We start from the raw sequence: 12,500 nt of genomic DNA, 5'->3' as shown, positions 1-12,500 counted from the left end.
TTGGATCTTTCTCTCTGGTCACGGCTCATTTTCCTTTTGCCTACTCATATACCGAATAGTCTTGCCTATTGTTTACATATTCTCCTTTGTTCTCATACACATGGCAACACTGAGATTAAACAATTCTTCCTCGCTCAACGGGTGTTACTACTCTAATGTAATTGTTCAGTGGCTACTTTCCTCTTGATAAGGGTAGGGGACTCTCTAGCTACGGTAAGCAGCTCTTCTAGGAGAAGGAAACTCCAAAATCAAACCATTGCTTTCTGGTCTTGGTTAGTGCTATAGCCTCTGTTCCATGGTCTTTCATTGACTTGGGGTCGAGTTCTCTTGCTCGAGGGTACATTCGAGGACACTATTTCTCTTCTTTTTCTTCTGTTTGTTTTTTTCAAGTTTTTTATAGGTTATATATGAAATATTTATTTAAATGTTTTTATCGTTCTTGATATATTTTATCTTAATGGTAATTAATTTTCTTTTAGTTTCCTTATTCCTTTCCTCTCTGGGCTATTTTCCCTGTTGGAGCCCTAGAGCTTATAGCATTCTGCTTTTCCAATTAGGGCTCTAGCTTAGCAAGTAATAATAATAATAATAATAATAATAATAATAATAATAATAATAACCCCAATCCCTTCAAATCTAAATGTCTCCAATATTCCCCTCTCTATCACTTCTTACATCACAATTGCCCTAAACTTTTTTTTTTTTTTCATATAAATCCAACAACCCTTCATAAAGGTGAGTTGACTCCTTCCTACATACCCACTTTGACTTCTCCAAACAATATTTGTCTTTTCCACACATGATGTTACATTTCTTGCGTTTCTAATTTTGTGAATCCATTCTCTCATCGTACCATGATCCAATATGTTTATTCCCAGACACTTACAACATTAATCCATCTTCCAGGATTCAATTTACCATGATTACTATACTAGTTATATATAGTTTCAAATTCTTTTTTTTTTTTTAATATTTTAAGCATCTGCAGTTTCTCTTTACTGTATCCAGTCAGCAGTGTCACCTGCAAACATCAACCATATTATATCCTACAACATCGCACATCAATCCATCATCCTTTCTCTGACCTCAAGCATCATTCCATCTATAAAGATACTGAACAGTTATGGAGACAGCATACGCTTGCGTGAGATCATTTCCACACCAAAAAACAAAGGGACTCTCCATCAAAAATAGCACACATTGCAGTTCCATTATAAAAACTACGCTTACGAACACACACACACACACACACTCACACTATATATACATACATACATATATATATATATATATATATATATATATATATATATATATATATATATATATATATATATATATATATATATATATATATATATATGTATATATATACATATATATATATACATATATATATATATATATATATATACACATACATATATATATATATATATATATATATATATATATATATATATATATATATATATATATATATTGCTATAATATGATAGTTCTATTTAAACACAAGGCCCTAAAAGTAAACACATTGAACATGACCGTATTTTATTAGTATAATTATATGGTTGGTACAACACACAAACATATGCTACCGAGGTCTAGGCGATGTCAGGCAGGGCAGCCTGTTGGGACTACGGTCCACACTAAAAGCCAAAGCAAAGTCCTTCAAAAGAAGGCAACCGTGTTACCTCATACGAATGGGGAAAAAAGCACGTTAATAAAAGAAGATATGGTCTCGTTTCAATTTCATTTGAAAGAATCTTCGGTAAACATATATGCGCGCACACTCTATATGCTGTGTTGTTCTATTTAACTCTAAAAACTTTCTGGTGCATTCACGCATACGATATATAATATATACTGAACATAGAAAGAAACGCAAAGGCCGAAGGTATAGGAAACTGTGTATTTCCTTTAAGCTGGTATGATCTGCCACTAATTCTGGTTAGGCTCGTTTTCAAATAATCAAAACCCATTTCAATAGAACCATAACAGCCAATCGTTTTTCTTCTGGAGTTCAGTAGATATGTAAATTCTTGACATCAGGCAGTTCCCCTAATAAGGTGTAGATTTGAAGAAACAACAAATCAGTTACTGCAACATTCATACTTAACATGAAGAATTGTGGGTGAAACCTCGCTACAGAAAACTTTCCAGGCATTACCTGCTTACTATATTTATAAAGAAAGCTCAACATACCGCATTCAACAATCTCGTCTCCCTTACTTTCCAATGCCCCTTTTAAACCATATTAACTAAACCTTTCTAGGGTTTCATTTGGTCCACCCTAAAAATAAATCTGAATTATACAGTAGATCCTATTTACCAATCTATCACCGTCATTCTTTCCACATGACCAAGCCACCTTAAAAGTTTGTTCCATTCTCTCATCCATTCGTTTTTCATTACACCACTTATGCTGTGCAAATAGTTCATTTCAGTTGCTGAATTTTTCTCTTCCTTTCTCTTTAACGTGCCCTTGAATTTCATAAAAAAAGTTAGCTCAACGATTCCTTCATACATATCTATCTTAACTTCTATCAAATATTCAAGAGGCTCCTTAAATCTAATGCACACATCTTGCTATATTTCTTGCTTCACATATTCTGTAAGTCACTCTTCTATTATCACACCTATCTCCATTACATTTTCTCCAAAATACATGGTGAATCCGTCACCAGCATCTAAATACCGGGTCTGGTCAGTACATGGATATGTAATGCTCAAGAAAAGTTATAACCCATCGGCACAGAAGTTTCTTTAAACATCTAGGCTGAACATGACAGTAGCAAACTTTCACTATGCATACTTGCTGAAAAACCGAGAAAGTTACCCTTAACGTCGGTATTCCCATTAAGGCAATTGAGGGGTATGATGAATACAAAAAATCTGCAGAAAAGACAGTGGTTTTAGGTTCAAAGTGGAGAGAAAAGAAAATGAGCCACGAATGGGATGTGAAACACGAGGTATATGCAAGTGATGTAATGATTAGGAACAGTGAAAACAAAATGCAGAAACTAGTGAAGGAGTGTAAGAACGTTTGTAAGAGACAGCTACGTGCGAATGTAAGATTGAGTAATGTTGAGAATGTAATTGGAAACCATAAAAACATATGAATGTTAATTTAGAGGGTTAAACAATGAAAGAAATCATTTAATAAACATATTTGGGAGTTGATATATAAATTGGTATTATAGCGAGAGGAAAGAAGAGCTTCGCCAAATAGGTGATGCCAGAAAGGTAGTAGATTGTGAATATATAATTGGTAAGACTTGAATTATCTAAGGAAATTGAATTAACTTTTATAGTATACTTGTTATAAAAAGATAGCATTAGGTGAAAAAAACGTAATAAAGAGGTTTGCATATGTGAAAGAATAAATAAGCGTATTTAGAAATGCTACAGTTGTGTGGGATGAATAGTAAAAAACCGAGTGTATAATTCAGAAGTGCTTGAACATATGACGAGAGGAAGGGCTCAGATGGAGAGGACAGATATTGAGAAATATGTATTGGAAAGAATGGCTTTAATATCAAGGAAGTGCAAGAATACATGGAAAAAGGGATAAAGGGCACTGTGTGTGTGTGTCTTGAAGAAGACTTCAATGCACTACTGATGAACCTTTTTCGTAAGTGTATGAAACGACTAGTATTCGGGATGTTTTACTTCACACAGAGCTCATCCATGATTCAGCAGTTAATGGATGAATGTAGCAGTGACTATTATATTTTTTTACAAGAAATGATGAAGCTGACAAAGTTGCAGAACTCTCTCTCACAGACACACACACACACTATATATATATATATATATATATATATATATATATATATATATATATATATATATATATATATATATATATATATATATATATATATATATATATATATATAAATATATATATATATATATATATATATATATATATATATATATATATATATATATATATATATATATATATATCAGGGTGATCCAGCATTTACCTTATCTATTGCATAGTGTGTGGCTTCAACTTAAGACTTTCAGTGCTAAATGATACCAAGGGAATAAATAAGAATATAAAATAATTAGAGGTCATCGTTATTAAAAAGATTTCCATGGCCAATTGACACAGTCTTGGCCGACGAATTATGGCAATTAGTTTAATCCCAATTTATTTTCCAGAAGCCCATCCAATCGCAAATAGGTATCCTAACAATAGTTGCCAGGGAACAGGAAAGGGCATGAGCAACGTTTCATCAGAAGACTTGCTAAGAAGCCGGAAGGGATTTCTCCTCAGGAGACTTAACCCTCTAACCAGGTATATATATATATATATATATATATATATATATATATATATATATATATATATATATATATATATATATATATATATTTATATATATATATATATATATATATATATATGCATTAGTGTAAGCAATCCGTCAAGAATCACAACTGAATATTTAAATTGATATGAACTCACACGCACACCCTTCTCACCAGGGCATGACTACCTCCTTTCCCTACTACCCGAGGGACGGGCGAACTGGACGTGACCGGATATATATATATATATATATATATATATATATATATATATATATATATATATATATATATATATATATATATATATATATATATATATGTGTGTGTGTGTGTGTGTGTGTGTGTGTGCTTTTGGGACACAGCTTTTCTCTAAAGCAATTTTCATTGAAGGTGATAACCTTAGTGGGGCCAATGTATTTCTTATAGGAATCCTCATATTTCCTTAGCCCCTTTAAGTTTTCAGACATAAACCTTAGGTTTAATAAACGATGATTATTCCTTTTTTCATATCTTATTCACTACAGCACTCTTTCCACAAAACTGTGTCTTTATCAAGTGATTACTGGTTTACATAAGTTTACAATTCCTTTTATACATGAGCTTCTACAAATATTATGATTAATTATGTTGACATTATATTTTAAAGACATTAAAAATTCTAAAAAAGAAAAAAAAAGGAAAAGGGGAAAATTTTCAAAATTCAAAGATACTTAGATTATGAAGAAGATAATGGTGGATTATACTGTATACTTATATACATATATTTACATAGATATGTTTGTACGAACTAGATGCACACTCGGACCTGCACCACTTATCCATGTCGCTTTCTGCTTGAAGGTTGCGTATAATTAAAATTCCGCTGTACGTTCGAAGTTGGTGTCTGGAGGGCGATGCTTACTGCTTCAGCTATTATAAGTCTGCCATAGTTGTTCTCAATGCGAACAATCTGGGTTCCGTCATTCTAAATTTTATCTGTTTATAAATTAAAGAGCATGTGTCTAGTTTTATAATATATATATATATATATATATATATATATATATATATATATATATATATATATATATATATATATATATATATATATATATATCTATATATCTATATATATATGTATATATATATACATATATATATATATATATATATATATATATATATATATATATATATATATATATATATGTATATATATACATACATATATATATATATATATATATACATACATATATATATATATATATATATATATATATATATATATATATATACATAAATCCTTAGTTCAACCACAAGTTATAGTTGAAAATTAAAAATCCATTTCGACCGTTTTGATTTATGAGGATAAATCAGTTTTCATAAAAATTATATACGAACGTGGATTCAATCACACATTACGATAGGGGATAGGTCATGCTGCTTATCTAAATCAAAACTTAAGAGGATGAATGTTGTTACTGCAAAAATGTGCAATATAATTTTTCAAATGTCAGATATTCACGTGACGTTTAATTTTAGTCATGCGATTTTCAACGAACAGTGTCTCCGGCTTTAGTTGAACTGTGAAGGAGGGAACAAATATATCTATCTATGCTACCTAATTTGAATTCGATGTCTAATGAGAATGGTTATTCCTTAACACTAAATATATGTAATTTCATATGAGTTAAGTAAATCGGATAATCATGATGGCTATCAGTACAGGCAGTTCGAAAATCAAGAACCCGGAATCCAATTGCTTTAAAGGAGGGCTAAGACCTGCCCCATTTTTCTGTCTTTGGGCTTCTCCTTGTAACAAAATCCACTTCTGTTACGAATGATGAAGGTATTCTGACAACCGTCTATCTTTGAAAATTGAAAACTTATGTAAACGCATATGTATGTATGTATGTATGCATGTATGTGTGTGTAAAAATATATGCATGTATGTAAGCTATATTAAATAGAAATAACTAACCAATATTCTTCGATATTTATTGACCATCTTTACCAAAACAAAAATGTAAAGTTTAAAGATTTAAATGCCGGTTATAAATAGCCGAGGCAAGTAACAATGACATTGCCCTAGTAAGCAGGACAATGCCATAAAGACTGACCATATATATATATATATATATATATATATATATATATATATATATATATATATATATATATATATATATATATATATACATATATATATATATATATATATATATATATATATATATATATATAAATTTGATCAGCACCCTAGCTCCCTCTCCACCCAAGCTAAGACCAGGGAGGGTCAGTGAATGGCTTCTGATGACTCAGTAAGTAGACCTATGGGCTTCCCCAAGAATTTTGAGGTTGCAGAAGCTACCGAGTTTGAGCGGGACTCGAACCCCAGTCCGACGAGCACGAGGTGTCACCGCAACCTATAAAGGTTTTGTGACGTTATTAAAAGTAAGAAAAAAAAAAAAAAAACATTATACAAACGTCTTATGAAAACTTTTATTCTTGTTCGAGGATAAAGTAGTGGAGCATAATGTATATGCATACAGGTATATATGTACAGTTGGATACAGGAATTCCTGCCACACCTCACTCTGAGGAGGTGCACCCTGTCGCATCCTTTTTGCATTTTGAGTAAACAAACGGATAGAATATGGAGAGATGGAAGAGGTGGTAGGCGGGACCACACACACAGGAAGTGCCGTGCAGTCAGGGTGTGACATGGCACGCTTCCTTAGAAAGAGGTATGCCAGGAATTCGTGTCCAACAGTACATATGAAACGTATACATACGACTCATTAACTTGCGAAAACCAGCTATAAAATTCCCCAGTAATACTTAATGTGCATAATACACCAAGACAATGAAATCACGCTTGAAATTAAAGCGTCACTTAAACGCATGGTGATGCCATTCATACTATAGTTTTAGACCCAATTTTATCTATTCATTAAATCATTAAACCGTTCTTGGCCATTTCTTACAAATCATGCATGTCTACGCATTGGTGCCAAGGATTGAATAGTTGTATTAAAATTCTAAAACATTTCAGGCATTTAGCCTTCCAGTTTAAAGATTAAATCAAATGTTAAAAATAAAACCTTTTACTTCTACAAAACTATAATACTGATTATACTAATACCGTGCAATTTTTTTTTCATATCTAGTGGTTTTTAGACATTTACCAAATAAAATATTCCAAATATTTCCATGTTATTAAAAAGTAAGTGATTTTCTGTTTTCCTTTTCAGCGAGATACCACCAAGGTAAAGTCTCTTTTAGATATTCCTCTATAACTAATTTGATTGCTATTTTCCAACATGTTCATATATTGATAACTTAATTTTTGCCCTTCTGACAAAATGCTTTCTGTAATATGCTTCATAATTTTCTTTAATGCTTTCAGATAAATGCTTAATTAAGCATATTCACTGTTTGCGTAACCAGTGTGTATTTTCACATAGTTACAAACATTTTCAAATGAAAGAACAAAATATTTTCATTGAAAAAAAAAGAAAATCTAAGAATGAGCACTAATGATGTAAATATTCATGTACATGCTACACACACCGACTTATCTTGTGTTTTATCTTACACTTGTGTACCAAACACACCTAGAGACTGAATTATCCTGATATACATAAGTATTTAATCTGTGCAAGGGTATATTTCTTTTTTATGTTGACACATCCACTATAAATGCAACTGGTATTGTCAGTGGGGTACAAGAGATATCACCAATAGCTACTGTATAAATGAAATTTTATAGTTAATAATATCAGTAATCATAATAATGCCCAACCATAATTACAACCACAAAACTGATAACAATCTTCACAGACCTTTTTAATATTCGATCATTAATTTTGAAATGTATAAATTTTTGTTTGATAAGCGACATGTGTTGATGCCAATATGTTCAGTTCTTAAAGATACCCGTGGTCTAAATTTTATAAGCTAGCATCTGAAAGCTATCAAGATATATGCAAAGAACTACATTATATGTATTATGTCTTTTTTTTTTTTTTTTAATGGATCATCATGTTATTCTCCTATCCAAAGAGGATCTTCAGTTGACCTCTTGAACTGTACTTGCAACGAAAGTTCTTCAATAACATGTTAAATCTGTTTTCACAAACTACTTGATCAGCAAGAGCCTTTCGGCCTGATAATATTAATTATATTTTTTTTTTCATTAATGGTCTCAAAATAATAACTTCTTGCACAAATTCCTATATAAAAAATGACAAAAATTGCGGTTATTTTTTCAAGAAAAGATCCGGCCATCTTATTGATAAATTCGATGTAATTCCAAACGTTGTTTATCAATCAGAGTAAAAAAGTTAACTTTCTCCAACAGTGCAGGCTTATAAAAGAAACGCTTACATGCAGATTTTGTTTTCAATTACTTGAAAAGAAAAAAATAGTACAGGCTGGGAATTTCCTAAACTGCAGTCATAACGTTCTAAAACTATTCAGGCGGACGCTTAGGAAGGGGGAAACTGAATGCGGTGGAGGGGAGAATAGATCCAGGGACTGAGAGTGAGGGGGTGAAAGGGAGAAGAAATCCAAGGACAGAGGGATCGGGTTTCGGGATGGGCCTATCGTGGCTTCCCATCACCTAGGGAAACGGGATGTCAGCTTCCAATATAGAGGCAGGAAATTGTCGGCGTTTTTAATTAGACGTTCATTAAGGCAACCAGGCAACACCAGCTTTCCATTACAGGTGGTTCCCGATAAGGCTGCCCTCGACTATCATTAGTCATACTTCCAGGCGGGGCTGGACGGAGTGGGACGGGAAGAGCCCACGATAACATTTTACGATTCACAGGGCGGGAAATCCTCCACTAATCATGATAGTTTTAAGCTCTAGGGATAAATGGTAGTTGAGCTGGTGACATCACCAGGCTTTCTCAGATGTGTCTTGTACTAGGTCATTGGAGCTTCCGCTCGGGATGAAGAACCGATCTGGCTCGATCTCTCTGGATGCTGGTCGATGGATCTGGTTCTCTTTCGCTCTCTCTTATCTCGTTGGAATGTTTATAGCGAAGAGGGGAGGGGGGGCTGGGGTAAGGATTCTCTCAAAGGTAGCAGGGAGGAATTTAAGAAAACCTATTAGTTATTGCGGGTAGTTAGAATAAAAGAGACCAGTTTTATTTAATCTTATCTATGAATCATCTAATTAACCTTGAAAAATAAAATAGAAAAAAGCTCATAAGCAGGTAAGAGCATTTCGATATTTTTAATGGAATCAAATTCGATTATATTGTATGAATATCGATTTATCATCGTTGGAGTTGAAGGCAGGTTCAGACAATAGAACGTACAGGAGGATATAAATTCTTTTTTAATAGAAGTGACCTGCGAATCAGTTACTTATTAATGGTACGTTTTTCAATAATGATTTTTCTTTTCATCTCGTCCTACTGATTTTAGAATCCCCTAAGATATACATTACTTTTTATTAATAAAGTAAATAGTTTTCCATGTATTTTGTTAACCAAAATCACACTTCAAGATAAAAGAAAAAAAAAACTATAAGCATTGTTAATAAGGACCATTATCAAAGGCTTGATGAACAGAATAGTTATTCAACACCACACACTCTTTAACAGCTTTCTTTTATTTCAGTTTCTAATCTACTTTCACAACTGCTATTTTTTCCCGTTCGGTTTCCTGACAATGGAGGCGAGTCATTTCCCTTATCAGATAAATGTGAATGTAAAGGAAGCCGCTGGTTGGTTACTCAGCAGAGGGAAATATACAGCCAACAGAAACCAGTGAAGGCAAGAAACCTGATTTTTCATTTGCAAGTTCCATTACCAGTCTTGCTTAATGAATATTTCCTTACTTTCCTTTTTTTCTGAAATAGCATTATCGCCATTAATTACTACTTGAAAACAAGTATCTATCATGGTACAGATGGCTTCATTAATCCCGGTACATTTCACGAGAAGCTTAATAGTTGTCTGGCAGGTGTACCTTGAAGCAGATAACGTTGCATTCAGCAAATCTAACTATCGGAAACGCTGCCTGTATAATAAATTTGCTAAGCTTTTAAACACGTGATTAAAAACATTTTATTAATTTTATGCAGTGTAGTACAGAAAAATATTATTAACTACTTAACAGGACTGCAAATTTAATAAAAATGCTTTTGATTGCGTGTTTAAAAGCCCAGTGACTGTTTTACAGGCAGCATTAAAAACAGTTTCTCTTCTGCTAAACACAGCGTTACCTGTTACAATGTACAGCAGTCAGACGTTTCCTTAGCTTCCGTGAAATGCACCGGAATTAATGAAGCTAACTGTACCATAGCCAGGAACAGTTTGAAATCAGTATAAAAAATGACTTAGTTTCGTCTTGATAAACAGTAAATGATATGAATGTTGTTCTTGAGGCATTGGCTAAACATAACAGCTCAGAACGCAACTTAAATCTTGCTGAATTCATCCTAGACAAAAATATCTTATATCACTCGTTTTCAGGACATCCCAAGAGACTACATTGTTTTAGCTTATAATTCTCCTTATTAGATACAATAGTTCATCCTACTTAAATGGTTATTAATAAATAATCAGTCATCATATACCCAAAGTTTTAAATTGCTCGCTTTCTTTGGAATACAGTGAGCATTTATAACTCGTAACATTTCTGTGTCTATTTATCTATAAAAATGACACAATTTTTTTGGTATATGAGGATTTCAACTATACGTCCACAACTACCTTCGACTTAGGACTGCATGCTTAAATAAATACTTAGCACAAGGTTAACGAAAGCCATAATAGGTGAATCATCTTATTCTTAATCCCTTAAAACTTTCATTTACCAGTAAATGTTATGATTATCATAAAAAGTGAGAGAGAGAGAGAGAGAGAGAGAGAGAGAGAGAGAGAGAGAGAGAGAGAGAGGAGAGAGAGAGAGAGAGAGAGAGAGAGAGAGATATTCCTGTTTTGGGACAACTGCTCGTTGACCAGAAAATTTCCGAAAAAATTCCCAGAGTTCTTCGCTAGTTACCGATACATCTAAACTAGCGCTAGTTTGTCGGCCAGATTTACGGGTAAAGTTCCGCGTGTTAGGGAGCAAACTCGGATGCTTCCGGTGAGATGTGCGACGATTTGCATTTATTTCACCTTGTAATCATGGCGCCGTTTTTCAATGTGCTGCGGTCTGGGCTAATTTCGTTTTAAAATGAAGTAATGACAGGCAAAATGGCCCAGGCAACAATTTTAAATTCAAATAGCTTATGGGACCGACGGAGTGCAATTTCTGCAGGTAAAGTAGGAATGTTAAAGCGGTTATTTTGATGATTAAAAAAAAAATGTATTCTAATTATTTTCCGGCCACTTTTCCCTATTAGTTAAAAGGTGCTGAGCCATGAGGTGCATGCTGCAAACTCATTATAAATACTGAGCAGCTTGCAATAGCTAGGTTATTAACATGCAATTGTACATCCTGCTTCTCTGACTTCATAGTAAGGATAACGAGTGACAGTCAACTCTAGTAATTCATGAGATAAAACATTGCAATTGTTGTATTCAATAATCTATACTTATGACATATTAACTGAAATAATTAAAACCAACATTGAAACTTTCAACTAAATGAAAGAAATATTTGTCCTTCAAATACAATATCACATGTTCCTAAGTCTTAGACAATTTAGTATAATACAGTATGTACCATATAATTTACTTTCATGCATAACCTACTGTATCAATCTAATTCTCGATTCTTTTAGTAATACATAAGTTTCTATAGTGCACATGTTTACACACAATATATAAATTTATATATATATATATATATATATATATATATATATATATATATATATATATATATATATATATATGTATATATATATATATATATATATATATATATATATATATATATATATATATATATATATATATATATATATATATATATATATAGTTTGCAAGTAATAAAAAAAATCCACAACGTATATAGGGGGAAAATATATATAGAATAAATGAATGAAATAATACAACATACAAAACTGAAATTATATACTTGTAATTCCTAAATATCATTTAACGAATAAGCGCACGCGTTTTCTTTATTACATTAAGGGAAGAAATTAACAATCGATGAAAAAATAAGGTCGAAGTGATAATTTAGGGAGCTGAATGTGATGAACAGAGAGAGAGAGAGAG

At 32.3% G+C, this 12,500-nt stretch overlaps 1 protein-coding gene across 1 annotated transcript in view; it reads left to right on the top strand.

The window, feature by feature from the left end:
- The window catches only part of pb (proboscipedia), a 227,524-nt gene that overhangs the window by 26,760 nt on the left and 188,264 nt on the right, over positions 1-12,500 (top strand). Inside the window, exon 2 of the mRNA XM_068344663.1 lies at positions 7,566-7,580. Within this exon, the coding sequence (XP_068200764.1) occupies positions 7,566-7,580 (15 nt within the window). The remainder of the gene's footprint in view (positions 1-7,565; positions 7,581-12,500) is intronic.

The sequence above is a fragment of the Palaemon carinicauda genome, chromosome 21 (assembly GCF_036898095.1).
Source record: "Palaemon carinicauda isolate YSFRI2023 chromosome 21, ASM3689809v2, whole genome shotgun sequence".
NCBI classification, from domain to species: Eukaryota; Metazoa; Arthropoda; class Malacostraca; order Decapoda; family Palaemonidae; genus Palaemon; species Palaemon carinicauda.
Note: the sequence above shows the minus strand (reverse complement) of the source record. Positions and strands in the feature narration are given on the sequence as shown.